Below are 22,284 nucleotides of genomic sequence, written 5' to 3' on the forward strand. Positions count from 1 at the left end.
TAATTTAGAGGCAATCCACTATAAGATAAATCAGTACTCTAGTATATTTATAATACCTTTTTTTGTTATCATTTTAATTGAGAGATTAGAGTAACTAGAGTGAGTTATTTTGCCATGTGAATGTGGATTTAGCCCACATACAATCAAATTGTAAAGCCCATTATAAATCCGGGAATCTGAAAATTTACTTAATTTTTTTTATAGTAATAACATCTTTTCCTTTATTCTTACACGCATCCACCGAAAATAGATATCCTTCTCATAAAGAAAAGAATAATATTTTTCACCTTCACGTTCTTGGTGATTTGGGAAAGAATACGCTAATATAAGTAAAAAAAATCATTCTCTAGAAAAGTAGTCGAATATATATTTCAGTTTTCACACTGTTCTATACCTTTTGAAACTTTTTATTAATTCGTTAAATATAATACTAGTAAATTTTTATTATTCCGTATCTAAGCCGTGTTTAAAATAAAACGAATAGTTGTAATTATATATTGTTACAGTTGTGAAGAAGAAAAATAGAAAGAAAAAAAAAGGGAAAGGAAAGAGAGATTGGGTAAAATCCCCACCAAACCAAACACGACATTCCATTCCATTCCATTCGATCATCAACTCTCGTCCAAAAATTCTGCATCAGTAGTCACTCGTCAAACCCCCTTCTTCTCAAATTCGCTTTTTCCCCTTTCCGATTTTGCCCCTCCGCCGTCGCCGGTGCCTGCCGCCTCTTCCACCCGCGCGCTGCTGCTGACCTTATGTACCGGAAGAAGATCCGGCTATTAGGCTTTCTCTTCTGCTCCGTCCTCATCCTCGGCGCCGGTTAATTCGATCTCCTCAATCCATGTTAGTTATCGTCGCGATTTTGCTCATTTTCGGTGCTGTAGTCCGCCACAAGTGGAAGAATGCGGCGGCCAAGAAGGAAGAGATTTTGAGGCTTCTCGCTGCAACCGCTTATGAAGAGGCGGAAATTGCTAAGCTAGAGGTAGTTGATGTGTATAAACCTCCTTCGCCGCCCCCGCCGCCGACGCAGATTCAGAAGGGTAATTATTGTGCTGTTTGTTTTTCCTCCACGACTACTCGGTGTTCTCAGTGCAAAGCTGTCAGATACTGGTGAGTGTTTGCGTCTGTCGGTTTTGAATTGGTTATGCTTGGAATTGGTTTATCTCTTCATTATTTCTTCTAAGTTTTTGTTTCAGACGTCTCTAATTCTTTTAGTGGATGGAGTTTCTATGTGTCAGTGAATAATTATTCTTTTGAGAGGTATCTTAAGATTGGAAATTTAAGGGCATACGATATTAGATGGTTATATTTCGTTTCCCTATCTCCCTGAAAGTTTAATTGCGCCTATGATTTGGGTCTGGAAGAATTATACATGAGTTTTTGGGTACATAATGATATACATACTGAAATTAAGCTTATTCCTGGAAAAGAAACCAAACCCGAATCAGATATCTCTGGTGCGTGTAAAAGAAAGACAATCATCTATGCTACCGGCTATGGTTTTGTATGAAGAAGAAAATAATAGGTTTTTAGAGTTTTGGTCGAAGGATGTAGTTTATATGGATTTAGTTTCAAATTGCATCCAGAATTACCTTGTCATGCATGAATCATGATATGGTACATACGAAGATGATGTTCATGTGAAATGTTAACGAAAATTAACTTACAGAAAGATTTTTAATTGAACCCTTAAGGCTCAGAATTTTTTTTTTGACAATTGAAGCCTGAAGACTCTATCATCTGGTAGCTTAAGTGAAACATTTTTTATTTACAAAATAATGGTGGAAAGTATAGTTTCATATCAGACGAGAGTTGAATTTTACGTGAATTGCAAATTGAATTCCTACTTGTACCTGGTAAAATTATGCAGAACATCTGTAGAAAGTCCATTAGTCCTAACAGATAATACTCATCCTCTAGGTTTTACCTCTGAAACTAGCAATTGGAATCTGGCTTTGAGCTGATTCTCCCTGCTTTTCTGTGTATGTTTGAAGTAGATTAATGCTTGGGAATCTCAGTGGACTTCCTTTTTGTCATGGTATTGAATCTAATTACCAAGTCTATCTATGCGCAACTCATATGACGCTCAAGGAGTTTAAAAAGGCATCCTTAAATTAGTTTTTTGTTGGGGCTAATTATTTCTTAAAAGTTTACTTTGCCTATGAATGACTTGCTACGTTCTACATAGTGATAAAACCGTCTAGAGCTTAGTTCATAATCCTTTTCATGCAGAGTAAAATATTATTTGAAGTATAGCTATATAGGACTGGGTGCAAGATATAGTATACCATGACATTAAATGTTCCATGAAGTAATATATTTCTTTCAGTGTAAATTAACCAAATTAATAACTTAATTGCATTTAAATTTAAATTAAAGGAGAAGAGTGTCCTTTCATATCTTTTTCTCTAATATTTGTGTGTGTGTTTTTTTTTAATTTAAGTACAGTATTTCTTAACTTTTATAATCAGAATTATATTTAACTAACTAATCTGGTCAGAATGTTGTTGACCGTCAACATTTTAATGGAACAGTCTTTAAATCTTTTATTTATTTAGTTTTTCGTGATTATATGTTGCCTGAGTTCCCTTATCTTCTTTTTTGTTTTTGGGTTTTAAGAGTGAGAAGCTTCTATATGTGTGTACAACTTATATTTAGTATTTACTCAGAGGGATATGTGTTTAAATGTACTAATGGAGAATCATCATTCTTTAAACTCCAAAAAGGTTAGGTAGTCAACACATTTTGATGTCTTTTAATGCAACATTTTTTTTACATGACTTGCGAGGGGCATTGATCAATTACAATCTCATAAATATTATTAGGATATAGATCTTTCTCTGCAGCTATTAAACTACTTATAAGCATATTACTATCTTATTGCTCATATCCTATTATTTTATTGGCTTTTTATTGCCTTCAATTTCATGATGTAAAATATAACTGACTAGTGTATTCTTTGATTAGAAGCACCCTATTTGTTTCCCTATGACCTATGCTGGTAAGATAAAATTAATGGAGACAGTAGAACACAGACCATGCATTAAAGGGTACTCAACTAGGTTAGACCTCATCCGATGTATGTTAGCATTGTAAATTATACTTTAATAAATAATTACATAGTGATTGATTAGGAAAATATAATTCCAATGATACAAAAAATGTTAACTATCAATTAATCTAGTTATATATTGTGATTGAAGTACTATTCCCCATCAAATATTCTCTCAATTTTTATTTGGAACCAAATAATTTAACAAAGTTAAGCCTTGATTAAGTTTATATGGGACTACCTCCTTTTGTTTTGCCTCTGTCACAATATGGATCCAACTATAAATATTCAATTTTGGGTGGATTAAGGACTATTTCTCTATTAATTGGTTACGTATTACCATTAACTCTGTGTATTATTTAAAGTAATTTCATAATATTTTAGTTTATTTTATTTCAGACCATTACATAATGCTCCAGGAGATGACATTAGGTAAAGAATGTGCCAAGATGTGAAATTTAGCAAGATGATTTTAAGCAGGACTGTATTTTTATGTATTTCAAAAACATACTGCCAAATTTTTATGCATGACCAAATTTCTATGCTACCTGAGTGCAAATGAAACACTTCAAAGTAGACTTGATGGGAGGATGAATGAGTTAATGAACGTTAAAAATGCTCCATAATTTTGAGTGAAGCTGGAATCTTCAAAATTACTTTATTAGCTTGGTAACATTTTTATTTATGCTTTGTAGTTCTGGGAAATGTCAAATTATTCACTGGAGACAAGGTCATAAGGATGAATGTCGACCTGCCTCTTCATTACATGCCAGCAAGGAAAGTGCAAGTGCTGTGGAAACAGCTTCCCAAGATCAATTGGAGATCAATTGCAATAATGAGAGTGAAATTTGTTCTGATCCCAATGAGCACCTTGATGATTCCGGATCTTCAAGCAGCTCTCTTCCTTGCTTTTCTTCTTCAACTGAACATAGTGAAACAACATTTGATGCTTCAAGCATTGAGACTTTTGAGTCAGTAACTCCTGTTGGGACTGATAAAGTATCTTCTGGTGGTACTGATTATCATATGCCACTGTGTACATCTGATTCTGATGAGGCAGATGTAACTAGCACGCCCCCCTTGAATCCTACTGTTGAGGCAGTAAACAATAACATTGGGGTTATCAAGATAAAAAAGTCTCAAGCTACCAATCCTGATGATGGCTTTCACACATCCAGCACTGAAGATAATAGAACTTGCAGTGAAGCTGCCGTGCCAAAAAAGTCTGCTGGTACAGCTCAGTTGAGGAGATCAAGCAATTGCCAACAAGTCCCTACAGTTGATATTAGGAATTCACCTTGCCTGAAATCTTCGAGCACAGCTTCTTTGGAGGACTTCAGGGGAAGTGGAGCACAATTGTCTAGAAGTACAGAAACAAGATCGTTGTCATTTAGGAGTTCAGAGAATGGTCACAGGATGCCCTTAAAAACTGGCAGTGCCAATTGTTTGCTTTCAGAAATTAAAGATGCTCAAACTTCAGCTCAACCTACTGGTAAAACTGTGAAGGAACCGGTGCAGAAATTTGTGGAACATTTTAGTGTATCAAAGCAGTCAAAGTCCTGTACATTTGACATCAGAAAGGACTCTGCTGCAAATGATGACCACAAGGTTTTTTTTACTTAAATCGTTCCGATTTCATAAGTTTAAGTCACATTTTACCAAGGTTTTAACACTGACTTGTTTTTCATGGATTTTTTTTTTCTCTTAACAGATCATATTTCCTCCCAAGCTTTTCTTCCAACTGTATTCTTGTGATGGCATAGAACTTCATCCTGTTGGCCTCCTGAACTGTGGAAATAGGTTAGTTTTTATATGAACCAATTTTTTTGTCATGTTCACATAGTAATTGATTCATGATCTCACATTCACCTGTTTTGCTATAACAGATCCTGTGCTGTTTTTCTCTCTTCTCTTATATCTAATTCTCTTCAGTCTCCTCACCCTTTGTTTTTAAAATAGCTATATCTGTTTCTGAATTTTCCATTGTCATTGGGAAAGACGGGCAAAAGTTTAATATCATAAAATTGAGCTTAAATTACATGTTTAGTGTTTTTTTGGCTTTGCTGTAAATAGTTTGGACCTTTTAAGATTTTAAATGTGAATGTCTAAGTGCATCAATGGCCCGTGCTGTCTAAACTACTCCGTAGTAAATACTCCAAAGCTTTAACTAGAATGCTTGTTCATGTTCTTCCATATTTTGGAATACATACATATGCAAAAATGCTTCTCTGGTTTTAAATTTAATATTTGTTCCAAATTGAATGTTTGTCCTTGTCATTTGTTTTTTTACACGTGTTGGGTGCATTTAAATTTTTTCTTAAATTTCACTCTTACTCTGTTCAAAATCTATTTCAAGTTTCTTACATGGATGTGATGCTTTGAACATGTGTTGCGATTTGCTAAGATATTCACCTGGAAATCTACTGTCACAGTACCTTTATCTGGGCAGTTACTGGTGAAATTATCTGTTGTTTAATAATGTATACTTGAGGTTTTCAAGATATTATTTTACAATCTTAGATAAAAGCTTTGGACCATGCTTCTTTGAAGTCTTTAGATCTTGATATCATAACTTGGCGCTATGACATAATATCACTGTTTTATTTCTACTATTTACTAAGTTCATGCAAAGGTTCAAGATTCTTTTATGGACCTGTAATATTTTATAAAAAAATACGTGAAAGTACTTGAGATGAATTCAGATAATTGCTTGGTGGGAAAAGATAGGATCATACTATCTTTGATGCCAAAATAGAACAAATGATCAAAATATCTGCATTTATTGCCTTCTTGTATAATAATTTAACTTTATCCTTTTTTTTACAGTTGTTATGCAAATGCAGTGCTGCAGTGCCTGACATTTACTCGGCCTATTACTGCTTATCTTCTTCAAGGGTTACACTCAAAAACATGCAAGTACCTTATTATGAATAATGACTTAGTCATTACTGAATAGCAAACTCTATAGAACTTCAGTAACTTTAGTTTTGACTGTTTTTTATAATTAACAATGATTTAGGCCGCAATAGAGAATGGTGCCTTGTCTGCGAATTCGAACATCTGATACGGAAGGGACAAGAAATGAAATCCCCTCTGAATCCAGTTGGAATACTATCTCAGATACAAAGGATTGGAAGTCATCTAAGTCATGGACGAGAAGAAGACGCGCATGACTTTCTGAGGTAAGCATTTATATAGATATTTGACTTGGTTGGTGAAATATGTAAGTATGTAACTGAACATGCTAAGTTGCTAACAATTTACGAAATATCAGAAATGTGATAGATACAATGCAATCTATATGGCTTGAAGAAGCACATGTATCTGGTCCGGTGGCTGAGAATTCAACCCTTTTGGGCCTTACATTTGGTGGCTATCTTCGATCCAAGGTTTGTCTTTTATAAAACAGACATTTTTTAGTCATTTATTGATCTTAAAGTTAATCTGTTTTTATGTTGAATGTAACATTGTGATTTTCCCCAATGATGCATGGCAGATTAAGTGCATGAAGTGTTTAGGAAGATCAGAGCAATATGATCGGATATTGGATCTTATTGTGGAGATTGCTGGTGATATCAATACGCTTGAACAGGCTCTTGCACAATTCACCAAATCTGAAACACTTGCTGGACATGATAAGTATAAGTGCAATAGGTTAGTCTGGCAGTCCATTCAACTAAAATTTATAGGTTTCTTGTCTTCTTAGTTCTTTCTAATTCTGATATTGATTTTAGAAACTGTATCCTGTTGCTTATGAGAATTTCCAGGTATTTCACTTACTGTGTGTTAGATATGATTTATCTAACAAGTAAGAGTTTGACATGGTTAGTCTGGTCACTGGTGCTTATAGTTCAATGTCAGCCATGGTTTGGCGTGTTCAAGGGAACATTCACAGAGAGAACACTACTCTGCCATATAGCTTTGGCAAATTTAAAACTTTTAAAAAAGAATTAAAAAGGCAAATGTGAAAATATACTGCCATGGTGTACAATGAGTCCATGTCAAAGAAACTCCATTTTTTATATGTTCTTTGTCTTAAAATATTGTGACTTTGAATGAAGACTAAATGATATGAATTCGGTTTTGCTGCAGATGCATGTCTTATGTGAAAGCTAAGAAGAAATTGACAGTAAATCAGGCTCCTAATGTCCTCACCATTGTTCTCAAACGATTTCGGGTAATTCATTTTCAGTTGCCATAAGATAGAGTACACTGCCGTAAATGTCGTCTAATTGCTGAGTTGGATTTCTTTTTTCAGTCAGGCACCTTAGGCAAACTGAATAAGCTAGTTCGGTTTCCAGAGGTTCTAAATCTTGCTCCCTACATGAGTGGAAAGAGCGACAAACACCCTATTTATCAGCTCTATGCAGTGGTTGTTCACTTGAATATGGTGAATGCTTCTTATGGTGGTCATTACATTAGTTATGTAAAGAATTTCCGGGGAGAATGGTTTAAGATTGACGACAGCAAGGTATGTTATTTACTTCCTCATACTACAAGTCTGCACCTTTATAGCTGAATGCTACATGTCAAGTTTAGTTTCCTTGTTTTTGAGATAGGGGCTCTATTCGCTTCAAGGTTGTGTAATAATTAACTGAGAAAGTCCTTTTCTTCATGTAGGTAAGCCATGTAAACCCGGAGACGGTGTTATCTGCAGAAGCATATATACTCTTCTATGCAAGGTACTAGTTGGGTAATCTTTTGAAGAAATACCACTTTCTTTTCGTCCTTGAAATTTAAGAATTTGGTTATAATAATATAGCATTTGTTGCTCTCAGACGATCACCACGAGGTCCATCTTTGTTGACAAACAACAGTATGCAATCTGATGGGAAATCCAGAAGGAATATGGAAGCCATTTCTTCAAGTAAGAGGAAAAACTCGAAAACCAAACTGAGGTGTGAACGTGTAGAGTCCGTAATGCCGCATCAAGGATCTGAAAGACACTTGTATAAGATGCATTCGAGCAAGGATTGGGGATTAGCGTGCGAGAATCCTATATTGGATTCACCAAGTGATTGTTCATCCATTTTCAGTGTATCGGATGTTGGCTCTCATAGTACAGACAGCACGAAGGACTCAAATGCAGAAGATATATCTGGCTACATATTTGGTTCGAGCTTGCATCACCACTACTAAGTGCTTCTCTTAATGGAGGTCGCAGTCGACTCTCATATGGAATGCAGCTGGGATGCAGAGCAGTCGAGGAAGGTGTAGATGAATGATGCAGGTATCAGTTGAAGAAAGAGAGGTGGCTCTCTCCCCACACGGCTGCTTAAACCTCGATAGCAGGTGTACACGTAAATTATACTACTATGTTTCTAACCCCATATAATTAATTTTGTCGGTGAACAACGAGAGAAGAGCAACTCAAACATTTTTTCCGGCGTTTGAGTTGGTGATAATATAGAGGTTGTAAATCGTTTAAGAGCTGTTTTGTAGCTCACAAACTTACTCCTACTTGACATCTATGTATATAAGCCGTTACTGCCTTTTTTTCACTCCATTCTACCAAATTTCAGTTACAATATCAAATGGTGCTTTCATGTGGGGTTCAAAATTGGACAAAACCACACTGTTTGGAGACAAAGGGAGTATTTATATTTTCACCTAATGTCAATATATACAATAACAGAATTAATGTTGGGCCATATTTTTTTTTCCTCAAAAGATGCGAGTGTAATCTGAAGAAATGTTCTATGCTTCACATATGAAACAGAAAAGGAACAATCTTTTACATAAGGGGTTGCTTCTCAGTAACTCAGTTAGCAGTTGGAGAGAAAAAAACGACAAATTATGATTAATCCTAATCACCCTCTTGAATAGGAAACCAGTTGGCATGCGTGCAAGGCAAAATTAGCAGTGTTTTTTCCTATTGGGACCCTTTAGCTGATATCAGTTTATCTAAAAGACAGAAACCATAGTTTAAAATTTGCCTTTTACATCCAACTTTGTTTCCCTCTGATTTTCTTGCAAATTTCAGTTCACAATGTCAACTCCATATTTTCTTATTTTTAGTTGCCAGTCTTGTTTTGACATATTTTCTCTGGCACAATCTTGATATTTCCAGTATTTTTAAATCACTGTTTAGAATTTAGATTGTTAATCTTTTCTTTCAGCTCAATTCAGTTCCTCAGAAAGAGGTATGTTGCCTGCATTCCATTTGAAAGGCATCTGTAGTCAAATTAAAAGCATGAACGTTGGCAAGTTCTTGAGTTTTTACAAAGCCCATGTTGTGAACTATATTCTTGAATTCTGATTATATAAGTATTAGGCCAAAGACAAAATCTTGATTTCTAGCCCTCAATTTCTGCAGTTCTCATCAATGGGTAGAATTAGCCCAATAGTTGTCCTAGTGGTAGTGATTCTTGCAATTGGCTTCTTCCTACTTGGAATACTACAGCAGGCTCCCTGATGCTTCCGGCTGCATGACTCCAGCCTCGTCCTGTCTTTGATCAATGCTCTGTCACTTTTTTATGACAAGGACATCATAGGATTGAAGGAGCCATTTGATTGAAGTGTTTGTGTTTCTGAATTCTCATTTCTTGACAAGCTCAAGGTTCTGCCTAATTGCAGCCATGCCATTCACATCCACTTGCATTGAAACATGGCTGCTGTTGAATTCAGCTTACCCCGTATGTCGAAGCCTAATCGGATTTGAAAATTCCGCTGACAACCCCTTGTTCAGTACTTGTGATTTGGATCACCAATGGAGCAGCTTGTCTTGCCCTATTGGGCCCAGTCGCTCGTCTCCAGCCGGCCTGGCCTGGACACTCTCTGTTCGTCTTGGGAAGTTTAGGAGCGATAATGGAGTGGATAGTGAAATCCAGGCGCAAAATGAAGTTACTAGCAACATGCTAGGAGATGCTATTCTATGGGTGCTTTACAATATGTTGTTGGTGACACCAACCTTCAAGTGGCAGTGGTGTTGCCTCGTTGCAGTGGTGTTGCAACTTGCAACGAGGGCTAAAGCGCGATTTGGCAGTGATAACGTGGAAGCGGATGAGAAAAAGATTGGTGTTAGGAGTAGAGGTGATAGCTTCTCTGTATCCAAGATTTGGCTATGGTCCAAGAAAGGCAAGTTCACTACTACATCAGTAGCAAATGAAAATATAGTAGTAACTGATTTAGTATGAAAAAGGGTTGTTTTGATATAGCGGTTAGATGAGGTGAAACTATATAGTAGGAGTACTAGTAGTATACTATACTTGTTTTCAATGGAGAAAAGCAAAGATGACTAATGTTTTGTACAATGCATATTGCAAGTTTTCAAACAGATAGAGGTGAAAAAGTACGTGACAAAAAGCTTCATTTTTCACATCCAATATCCTGTTTGCTTAGTCTTAGTCCTTTTTAGGGGCAATTTAAAACCATTGTTATTTTTGTAAAACCCTTTTTGACTAAAATTTTGTCCAATGCTCAAGAGTTTATCATATTTGTGAATTAGTGATTTCTAATTATGAGGATTCTTACTAATCAAAAATATTTTAGATATTGCAAGTGGACTGTGTCGAATATATAATTTTCGTTCATTATGAAATAAAAAAAATGGCATTTTCTTGAGGAAAAAAGGAAGTAAGCATGAAAACTTGGCAACCACTTAAAAAAAGCTGGCTCTCGTAGTATTTTATTTACCGTTATTTGTATTATGGAAATTTTAGTTGAACATTAATTACTTTGACTGAAACCCAAACCCTATATATACGCACCGCTTTCTTGCTTCTTTCTATCTTCAATCATCTCTCTCTGCCTCAAATTCTTGGATCAATTCTCCTAGAATGAGGCGCGGGAAATTAAAAATGGAGTTGGTTAAGAAGGAGAAAGCAAGGTTGGCAGCTTTGAAGATGAGAAAGGAAGGGTTAGTGAAGAAAATTGAGCAACTCTCTACTCTCTGCGACGTCCCCGCCTGCATGATCATCCACGATCCCTCCACCAACTTCTCCTTCATCTGGCCCGATGATTTCTTCCAAGTCCGCCGCCTCATCGACTCCTTCAAGGCCAATCCCACCGCCGTTAAGCCGTATGGCCTCTCCGATTTCTTCAAAGGGCGGCAGAAGGAACTCGCCAAGACCAAATATGACGATCGCCTCGACCTCATGAATGAGTCCCAGTTGCGGGAATTGGACAAGGCCGTGCGATCAAGAATTGACTTGTTGAAACGGGAGGCGATGGCGAAGAAGGAGAATGATGTGGTGTTGGATTTGGAGGAGTTTGAGCACATTGATCAAGATGATATATTTTCTGCTGCTGATGCTGCAATGGTGAAGAAGGAGAACGATGTGGTGTTGGATTTGGAGGAGTTTGAACACATTTTTTCGGCTGATGATGATGTTATGGCTGCGAACGATGTGTTTATTGATTTGGATGAGATTGAAGAAATTGATCAAGATGATATCTTTTCTGCTGCTGATGATGTTATGGTGAAGAAGGAGAACAATGTGTTTATTGATTTGGACAAGATTGAAGGCCTTGATCAAGATGACATTTTTTCTGCTGCTGATGATGTTATGGCTGCAATGGTGAAGGAGGAGAACGATGTGTTTATTGATTTGGACGAGGTTGAACACATTGATCAAGATGCTATCTTTTCTGCGATGAGCGCCAACACTCAACTTCCGGTGCCGGACTACTACTGCCCGCCGCCTCAGAATCAGCCGACGCCATTCATGGATCACAATTATCTCAACTATGTGAATTGGTATGCAGATCAAAATCTCAACTGTTCTTCAATGGATGTGAAGCAGAACGTGAATTGGTGTGCTGATCAAGATCTAAACTGCTCTTCAATGGATGTGAATTGGTTTACTGGGGATGGTGGTGGTGTCTTAGCTAGCTATCTCTGGCACTAGATGCTGCTGCTGCTAATTGTGTTGCCCCATTTTTTATTCTTTTTCCTTTTGTGGATCTTTGCCACTTTGGAATTTGTCAACTTAACTGTATATGGTTGAGTTAGATTATAAATTGTTAATATTCAAGAAGAAAATTGCACTGTGTTTTACTTTATCATTAACCTAATCCCAAGTTTTAATTTTTGGTTATACTCAAGTTCTAAAGCACAAAGATTGATGACAGAAAGGATAAAGCTTTAATTTTTTTGAACAGGGGATCTTCAAAATTACATGGTACACAAAATTATATCCAAATCCTCATAGTAGCATTTAGTTGTGGATAAAAACTCAAAACTATCAGTTCAAGTGGAGGCTTACCGCCGTTTGATTTCTCTAATATTCAATTTTTCAATGTCTGATGTTGGAGGAGAGTTTGATGAGAACAGCTTCTCTGACAATAAACTTCAGTCTCCTCCCCCTTTGTTTTTAAAATAGCTATATATATGTTTCTGAATTTTCCATTGTCATTTGGCAAGAGGTGCATATGTTTAATACTCCTCATAATATGGAGCTTAAATTATACATTTAGTGATTTTTTGACTTAGCTGTAAATAGTGCTTATGCTGTGGGTTAGAGAAAATTTCATAAACAATGGAGTAGTAAAATAATTATTTTTTGGTAAATTTATTTCATTCTCTCGCCAATTTATTTGTCTTCTCCGTCGATGCGCCACTCTGTTTCAGAGAAAGATTGCAATCATAATTCAGCGGTCTTTTATCTACACGTGCGAATTGCTAAATTCGCAATTGCTTCGACAAAGGTCACGCTTCTCTCCTCTTGTCGATGGCGGCGACGCTGCTGTTTCTCCGCCGCAAGAAATTCTCCGTCACAACACTCAGTTTCTGCACTCGCAGTCACACCGCAGCTAACTGCACTTCTCTAAAAACCCTATCTTCGGATGCATTTTTACTCGAAAATATTTTGTGGGCTCTAAAGAGAGGTCACTCGATCAGAAATCATTTACTTTATCAGCTAAAACCATCGACATATGCGCAAATCATTTACGAATTCCGTCATGATTTGCATATTCGCCAGAAATTTGTTGATTGTGTCGCAACGAATTGCCCCAACTTTAAGCACTCGTCGCTGTCGTTGAGCGCGGCTATACATGTGTTGGTGATAAGTAAAAGGGTTTCTGATGCACAGGCTTTGATATTGAGGATGATCAGGAGGAGTGGGGCTTGTAGAGCTGAGATTATTGGTTCAGTTTTAGAGACATATGAGAAATGTGGCTCGAATTCTAGTGTTTTTGATTTGTTAATTAGGACTTTTGTGCAAGCTAGGAAGTTTAGGGAGGCCGTTGAGGTGCTCTATATGTTGAGATTGAAGAATGTTTTTGTTTCTATTAACGCGTGCAATAGTGTTCTTGGTGGGCTTGGTAGGATCGGGTGGGTTGATTTGGCGAGGGAGGTTTACGATAAAGCTGTTAGGGGTCGAACGGATTTGAATGCGTACACGCTCAACATCATGGTGAATGTGTTCTGTAAAGAGTATAAGACTGAGGAAGCTAAGGATTTTTTAGTTGAAATGGAGAAAAGAGGGATCTTTCCGGATATTGTGACTTATAACATTTTGATCAATGCTTATTGCCGCGAAGGGGATGTTGAGAGAGGTCGGGAGTTGATGATGCTGATGCGGGCTAAGGGTTTGGAGCCGAGTCTTTTGACCTATAACTCGCTAATCGCTGGTTTGTGTAAAAACGGGTGTTATGAGAGAGCAAAGAGTGTTGTAAGCGAGATGATGCAGAATGGGGTATGTCCTGATACTGCTACTTATAACAAGTTGTTATTGGAGTGTTCGAGGAAAAATAATCGTGCAGAGGCTGAGAGCGTTTTTCGTGAAATGTTCTGTCGTGGTGTTGTCCCTGATTTGGTTATTTACAGCTCAATGATTGGGATTTTTTCAAGAATTGGGGATCTTGATAGGATGATAGTTTATTATAAGCAACTGCAGTCCAATGGCCTGTTACCTGACAAAGTTGTTTACACGATCCTGATTCGTGGATTCTGTAGACATGGTGCCGTATCAGATGCAATGAAGGTGCGTGATGAGATGGTGAAACTTGGTTGCCAGATGGATGTAGTGACTTACAATACCATCTTGAGTGGTTTATGCAAAGGAAAGATGCTTTCTGAGGCAGACACACTTTTCAACGAGATGGTGGAAAGGAGTGTGTTTCCTGATTTTTGTACTTACACAACTCTGATAGATGGATATTGCAAGGCTGGAAATGTGGATAAAGCAGTGAACTTATTCGGATCTATGCTTCAAAGAAATTTGAAGCCTGATGTGATTACATACAATACTTTGATTGACGGATTTTGCAAGGCCGGTGAAATGGAGAGAGCAATGGAGTTAAGAGAAGACATGATTTTGAAAACAATACAACCCAATTATATCACATATGGTAGTCTAATTAATGGATTCTGTGAGCGTGGTTACGTGTCGGAAGCATTTAGATTGTGGGATGAAATGATTGGTAAAGGTATCGAACCCAACATGGTTATTTGTAACTCTCTTATCAAGGGCTACTGCAGGCATGGTTATCCGGGCAAGGCGTTCGATTTTTTGAAGAAGGTGAAATCAAGAGGGCTTGTCCCGGACTCTTTCACTTATAACACTCTCATTCATGGATTTATGAAAGAGGAGAATGTCGATATGACATTTGTATTAGTGAATCAAATGGAGAAAGAGAGTATCTCACCCGATTTAGTTACCTATAATGCTATCCTTGATCAGTTCTGTCGACTTGGTAGAATGCAAGAAGCCAATTCAGTATACAGAAAGATGATTGAGAAAGGCATCAACCCTGATCGTGCTACTTATACATCATTAATAAACGGTTATGTCTCGCAGGAAAATTTGAAGGAAGCTTTTAGCTTTCATGATGAGATGCTGAAAAGGGGTTTCATGCCTGATGATAATTTTTGATGTGTATGTGAGAGTGCTACATTTTAATGGCTGGTACGGGTTGTTAATTCATGGAACTTCATCCTGTTGGCCTACTGAACTGTGGAAATAGGTTAGTTTTTATATGAACCAATTTTTTGTCATGTTCACATAGTAATTAATTCATGATCCCACATTCACCAGTGTTGCTATAACAGATCATGTGCTGTTTTTCCCTCTTCTTCTCTTATTTCTAATTCACTTCAGCCTCCCCCCCTCCCTGTTTTTAAAATGGCTAGATCTGTTTCTGAATTGTCATTGGGGAAGAGGTGCATAAGTTTAATAATGTGGAGCTTAAATTACACATTTAGTGTTTTTATGCTTTGCTGTATGTAGTTAGGGCCTTTTAATATTTTATAGACTAAAGTCCCAAAACGGTCCTTAACATATTGCGTTTTTTATTTTGGTCCAAAACATTATCTTTTGAATTATTCGGTCCCTCTCATTTGAAATCGGATCACATTTGGTCCATTTTGGACGGTTCCGTCAAATATTTGACGGTTTTCTGATCCGTCACTAATCCTCGCCGAAGGCAGCCACGAGACCATCATCCGCACCTCCTACCTCGGCCAGCACATCACCGCCGGCACCGATCCCGGCGAGCGCTCCTTCTTCGGCACCACCATCTCCCTCGCCGGAAACGACAACGTCGTCTCCGACGTCGTCATCTTCTCCGCGCAGACTGGAATCCTCCTCTCCGGCCAGGCGAATTTGATCTCCGACGTCCACTGCTACAACAAGGCCACCGGATTCCGGGGAGCTGGACGTAGATCCCGACGATGCCGAATTCGGTGGCCTTGTTGTAGCAGTGGACGCCGGAGATCAAATTCGCCTGGTCGGAGAGGAGGATTCCAGTCTGCGCGGAGATGACGACGTCGGAGACGACGTTGTCGTTTCCGGCGAGGGAGATGGCGGTGCCGGAGAAGGAGCGCTCGTCGGGATCGGTGCCGACGGTGATGTGCTGGCCGAGGTAGGAGGTGCGGATGATGGTCTTGTGGCCGCCTTCGGCTAGGATTAGTGGCGGATTTTGTGACAGATTTGTGACGGATCAGAAAACCGTCAAATATTTGACGGAACCGTCCAAAATGAACCAAATGTGAGGGACCAAATAATTCAAAAGATAATGTTTTGGACCAAAATAAAAAAAACGCAATATGTTAAGGACCATTTTGGGACTTTAGTCTATTTTATATATGAGTGTCTAAGTGCGTCAACCTGCAGTGCTGTCTAAACTATTAAATACTCCAAAGCCTTAACTACAATGCGTGTTCATGTTTTCCCATATTTTTGAATACATACATGCTTCTGGAGTTTTAAATTTATTTTATTTCCAAATTGATGACACTTGTTGAAATTTATCATCAAGAACTGAGCCTTGAATGGTTTTCCTTGTCATTTGTTTTTCTACACATGTTTTGGCTGCATTGCTGAATTTAAATTTTTGGTAGAATTTCATACTTTCACTCTGTTCGTAATCTATTTTTAGTTTCTTGCATGGATGTGATGCTTTGAACATGTGTTGCAAAGATATTCACCTGGAAAATCAACTGCCATAGTACCTTTACTGGGCTAATTACTGATGAAATTATCTGTTGTTTTATGTATACCTGAGGTTTTTAAGATATTACTCCCTACTTTACAATCATAAAGAAAAGCTTTGGACCATGCTTCTTGAAGTCTTTTGATCTTGATAGCATAACTTGGCGGTATGATCTCCACCCCATTAAAAAAGATGCATTTCTTATGGCACTAGATTTAAGAAATTGATGTTTAGTATGTTAAGTGAAGAGAAAGAATAAAGTGGAGTGGTGAAAAGAAAATAAAGTAGTAGGAGGAAATAAAGTAGAAGAGAGGAAAGATATTTTTTTGCTAAAAAGGAAATGAATCAATTTAGGTGGGAGTTGAGACACCCCAAAAGGAATACGCGTCAGTTTTAATGGGACTGGACGGAGGGAGTATTATTCCTCTTGTGGTTTATGTATACTGGATGCACCGTTTTATTTCTATTTACTAAGTTTGTGCAACACTTGCAAAGGTTTCAAGATTCATTTACTGACCTGTAATATTCTATAAAAATTATGTGAGTATACTTTAGATTAATTAAGATAATTGCTTTTTGGGGAAAAGAAAAGAACTTTGATGCTGAAATAGAACGCATAATCAAAATCTGTGCATTTACTGCCTTCTTCACTTGGTGATGGTATTTGCTTCCTTTTTTTCACCCCAACATGTCTGTAACTTATCATAGCTTTTCGTTTAATCTTGTACTAAAACAATTTACCTTAATCCCTTTTTACAGTTTTGCAAATGCAGTGGTGAACTATGACTAAGTTATTACTGAATAGTAAAGTTCTATAGAACTTCAGTAACAATGATTTAGGCCGCAAAAGAGATTGGTGCCTTTATCTGCGAATTTGAACATCTGATACGGAAGGGACAAGAAATGAAATCTCCTATGAATCCAGTTGGATATATCTCAGATACAAAGGATTGGAAGTCATCTAAGTCACGGACGCGAAGAAGATGTGCATGACTTTCTGAGGTAAGCATTACTAGAGAAATTTGTTGGCGTAATGTATGTAACTGAACATGCTAACAATTTATGAAATATCAGAAACGGGATAGATACAATGCAATCTATATGGCACGATGAGGCACTTGTATCTGGTTCGTTGGCTGAGGATTCAACTCTTCTTGGCCTTACATTTGGTGGCTACCTTTGATCCACAGTCTGTCTTCATAGAGCAGCCATTTTTTAGTCAGTGATGTATCTTAGATAAGTTAATCTGGTTTTTAACATTAAATGTAACATAGTGATTTACCCAATGGTGTATGGCATATCAATACGCTTGAAAAGGGTCTTGCACAATTCACCAAATCTGAAACACCATATCAATACGCTTGAAAAGGGTCTTGCACAATTCACCAAATCTGATTACTAAAATTTATAGGTTTCTCATGTTCTACCTAACTCTGATTATTGTTTAAGAAACTGTACCTTGTTGCTTATATCTGTACTACTGTTCCTTATCTAACAAGGGGCTTGCAGCGCTATGAATTTAAGAGATGTCGTTTTGGATAACGAGAGATTCGAGTCGTATGACGTCATAAACTTTCCCAAAGATTTCAATCAAGCACATTTAATAAGGATCCTACATCTGATCTAATAACTACAAGGATAGTTTTAAATCAGGTTCAGAATTTTGAATTGATGGGTTCAACAGCTTTGGGTATTAAAATCAGCAATTCTAATGTGGAGTAAGAAGAATATAAAATATGATGCTGAAAGTGACCAAGCTTACACCTAAAAAAACAGAGGGCTCCTCCACTTCTTTCAATACCAAGCCATCCACACATCAAACTCAACAACAATCCAGCCAAATGTTTCAAGGATGGATGATAACTCAATTAAGCATCAAAATATACATCAGTTAATTCAACAAATGAATTCTGGAATCATCAAAGCTAAGGCTTGGAATGAAAGACATCACCTACAAAGATATTACTCAAACCACATCTTACAAAGGATTGTTAAAAGAAATGATAGCAAGTAGTACTACAAACCATACTGCAAAACTGAAGTAAATGACATGTTAAATATAAGCCCAGGTAAAGGGATTCAAGAATGGAAATAGTTGATTTGGTGCAAATCACATTTTCTAATGAAGAAATAAACCAGAAAGCATAACTAACTCAAGGGAGGCTACAGGAACACAATGTGTCATCACTATCCCAAAAGGCTAGAACTTTACAGGTAAAAACCATAAGCACCAAATCAATAAATAAATACTAGCAATTACTTCCAGCTCCAGTCAGTTGTATGAACATGCCATAGATCTCCATTTCCCAAATCAGAAACTTATGTATACATCATCATCTCCCTCCACAAACTCCACTTGTTCAGAACAAGGCTGGCCTCCTTCTTTATCTACATTCAAACAAGTCTCTTCTCTAACTCCATAAACAAAATGTGCCTCATTGCCATTGATATTAATTCCATTACCCATCACCTTCCTTGAATTCCAGGGCACAGATTTCTTCCTCTTCATTCTCACCCTTCCACCTGCATCTTCAAAGGTGGAAGAATTAAGATCCAGCCCTTTACCCACGTTGAGCGAAGGCGCAAACGGAAGCCACGGATTCTCCTCTCCATTGCTACTATTACGAACATCGAACGGCATGAAACCCGGGCAGCAGTACTGGCCCTTGGCCACAACATCCGGCGGCGGAGGAACCCTAATCGCCACCGCGTGGAGCACTCTTCTACACCTCTCATTCGCGCACTTCAAGCAGCAGTCCTCGTAAACCCTATCATACTCGTACACGGAATAGCAATAAGGGCACATTGTCCAAAAGGTACCACCGCCGATCCGCGACGTACAACCGCCGGCATCCATGTACCTCCGCAGCTCAGCGTCGAATTCGGCCTTCTCCGCGGAATTGGAGAGGACGGACCAGGCTTTGAGCGCTAAATCAAAGGCCTCCGACGTGAGCGGGCTAGGGTTGGCATCCGGATCGAGAATTGAAGCTAGGGTTTGGAAGCTGGAGGCGATTTGAGAAGCGTCGGATACGAAATAGGGGAGATTGAGGAGGGCGTAGTAGTCGTGGTGTGTGGCGGAGATTTTGGAGGCGGAGAGAAGGGCGGCGGTGGAGAGAATTCTGGCGGCGGCGGAATTAGTCGGGTCGGAGTCGAGGGCGCGGGCGGCGTACTTGCAGCAGTCGTCGAAAATGCGGTTTTGGAGAAAGTAGTCGGCGGCGGTGAGCAGCCTTCGGGTTTCGGGCGTTTGACCCGATTCGGTATCCATTTTCGTTGGAAGGAATGGCCGTTATTGTGCTTCGTTATATAGCATTGCTGCTATTTCCTGATCAAAGTTGAATATAGGGATTCTCTAATAATCATATTTTTGGAAACTTTTACATAGTATTACGTAATAAACATTCTATATTGTTGGTCGTATTTTCAAGTTTTAATATGAATTATACTTATTTCCTTTTTTCATTTCTCCTATTTATGATCTTTCCATTTAAATATATGTATTTTTTAAATTTCTTGCCTAAAACCAAACGCTTACAGCATCTCCAATGGTGGAGGACAACAATAGCCCTCACATAGCCTTCCCACTGCCACATCATCAGCACTAAAATCCTCCTGCCACATCATCTGGACATGCAACTGGACATCCAATAGCTCTCACATAGCCTTCTCATAGCCTATCCACATCACTAATAACAATTATATAATTTAATTTACAATCGTAGCAACATACGGAATTTAATTTACGAGACAAATACGGGAAAATTGAATAATACTATTAAAATTTAAAAAAGTACAATAATTTTTAATAAAGTACATTAATTTTAAAAAAAAGTACAAAAATTAAAAAGTACAATAAAAAAATTACATAAAAAATCACTCCTCGCCGTCGTCCTCGCCTCCGTCGTCGCCGCCGCCACCTCCATCGCCACCAACGCCGCGGCTACTCCCGCCGGTATCCCTCTGAAATCCCTCCAATTCTTCACGCCATCGGTGGCATCATCTGCTGCCACGGGTACATGTTGTAGTACCCGGTCATCGGAGGCCAACCACCTACCACGGGAGCCGGGGGAGTCTGAGACCCGGTCGTCACTGGAGTACATTCGTAGTTGTTCTTCATTTCTCGTTGTTGATCTTGTACAGAAATTAAGATAGAGAGAGTAATCTTTAAAACAAGCGGTGCGAATGAAAATGACGTCCAAAGCGCGTATATATAGTGTTTCGGAAAATTTAAAAAAAAATAAAAAATCTGACACCGGTCTGACGCTGATCCAGGGCCTACAATGACGCCGTGAGGATCCGCTTGAGAATCGGCGTCAGCCCAAGAATCGGCGTGGACATGCCGATTTTGACGCCGATTTCGACGCCACTCGCAATGGTTCGGCGTCAGCACCGGCGTCCGCGAAAAATCGGCGTGCCGGTGCCGACGCCGCCATTGGAGATGCTCTTACCCGTTCATTTAGAATATTAAAAAAAATTATTATATTAAAAGATCCTTTCTAGATTCTATATAACAAAATAAGATTCCAAAAGTTATTCTACTATTATCTGATGTTTTTATTTTTAAGAAAATTAAATTCGAAATAATAAAACAAATTATATACTACTATAAATAATAAACTGAGAAAAATTAAATAGTGGAAAATATGAATAAAAAAATTAATAAAAAAAAACAACTTAAATAACTTAGGATAGCTTCGAAATAAAGAATGGTCTCCGTTCCATAAAAATAGATCAATATAAAACGACTTGATTTTAATGTACAATTTAAATAGAAATAGAAAAAAAAAGTGATTAGATTCTTGGCATTTGAGAATGGAGCCTACTTAATTAAAGAATAAAAGTTTGTTAAAAACTTAAAATTGAAGTATTCTATTTTTATGGGATGACTTAATAAGGATGAAAAGTGATGTATTTTATACTCCCTCCGTGCGCCATTAGGAGTCTCATTGACTTTTCTGCACTCGTTTTATAAAAATGATAATAAATAGTTAAAGTGGAGAAATAGTAAAGTAAGAGAGAGAATATCTATTTCTCCACTTTAACTATTTATTATCATTTTTATAAAACAAGTGCAGAAAAGTCAACGGGACTTCTAATGGCCGACGGAGGGAGTAGAATGGAAAGAGTATTATTCTACTTGGGACATAGAAGTAGTAAATAGACTAAACGAATATATAATCCAATTACTGGGTAATTTTACACATACTGCATTTCTATTTTGGAAAGGGCCACCATTGTAGAGAAAGGGCAAATAATCGCCCATCGGACGCCTCCCCAAATGGTCATTGGAACGGCCATGGCCGATGGAAAGAGGCCGATGATCGGCCTTCGATCAGCCCCATTGTGGCTGATACTGACAACCATCTATCATTCTTTTTTTATAAATTTTGCTGAGGAGAATGAGAGAAAGAGAGATAGAGATACGCTGGTAAGGCCATCTGCAACGCTGTCTCTTATTCGTCCGTTAACCGTCTCTTAAATTACTATTCATGTGCCCCACTGTACTTTTTTACTTCAGCTCTTAACTAAGGGACAGAACCTGCAACCCTCCATCTCTTATCCGTCCCTTAACTGTCTCTTAAATTATTATTCATTCAATTTCATTTTTTATTTTTATTTCCAACAAATTCAATTAATAAAAACACACTTCATTAAATAAAATAAAATTACAACATAAAATTCGTAAAAGCCTAAAAAATTAAAAATACATAATTTAATAATTTTCTCCGCCAAATTTTGCCCAAATGTGCTCCATTAGATCATCTTGGAGTTGGGCGTGGGCAGTAGAGTCACGTGTCCTTGCCCGAATAGACAACCGTTCTTCTATAGACGGATGCACTCCACTGCGAGACGGACTA

General features: G+C 37.9%; 3 protein-coding genes across 4 annotated transcripts; all 3 read left to right on the forward strand.

The window, feature by feature from the left end:
- The first annotated feature begins 543 nt into the window (after positions 1-543).
- Positions 544-8,553, forward strand: LOC121785094 (ubiquitin carboxyl-terminal hydrolase 16-like). The gene is made up of 11 exons (XM_042183447.1): positions 544-1,110; positions 3,748-4,660; positions 4,764-4,852; positions 5,879-5,964; positions 6,072-6,234; positions 6,327-6,441; positions 6,549-6,706; positions 7,145-7,229; positions 7,311-7,523; positions 7,673-7,734; positions 7,831-8,553. Exons 1-11 carry the CDS (start codon positions 842-844, stop codon positions 8,189-8,191), a joined length of 2,514 nt encoding a protein of 837 aa, XP_042039381.1. The 5' UTR covers positions 544-841; the 3' UTR covers positions 8,192-8,553.
- Positions 8,554-9,490: 937 nt separating this feature from the next.
- On the forward strand, positions 9,491-10,447 carry LOC121784557 (RING-H2 finger protein ATL46-like). Its single transcript, XM_042182718.1, has one exon. The coding sequence runs from the start codon at positions 9,631-9,633 to the stop codon at positions 10,186-10,188; it is 558 nt and encodes a 185-aa protein (XP_042038652.1). The 5' UTR covers positions 9,491-9,630; the 3' UTR covers positions 10,189-10,447.
- A 2,039-nt stretch (positions 10,448-12,486) lies between these two features.
- Positions 12,487-17,758, forward strand: LOC121783902 (pentatricopeptide repeat-containing protein At5g01110-like). 2 transcript variants are annotated; one of them, XM_042182084.1, is made up of 3 exons: positions 12,487-14,962; positions 17,189-17,431; positions 17,504-17,758. In XM_042182084.1, the coding sequence occupies exon 1, from the start codon at positions 12,724-12,726 to the stop codon at positions 14,869-14,871; it is 2,148 nt and encodes a 715-aa protein (XP_042038018.1). In that variant the 5' UTR covers positions 12,487-12,723; the 3' UTR covers positions 14,872-14,962; positions 17,189-17,431; positions 17,504-17,758. The 2 variants fall into 2 exon arrangements, with proteins under 2 accessions (XP_042038018.1, XP_042038019.1); XM_042182085.1 differs by having other exon boundaries at positions 12,487-14,904.
- The last annotated feature ends 4,526 nt before the right edge of the window (positions 17,759-22,284 follow it).

The sequence above is a fragment of the Salvia splendens genome, chromosome 21 (assembly GCF_004379255.2).
Source record: "Salvia splendens isolate huo1 chromosome 21, SspV2, whole genome shotgun sequence".
NCBI lineage: Eukaryota > Viridiplantae > Streptophyta > Magnoliopsida > Lamiales > Lamiaceae > Salvia > Salvia splendens.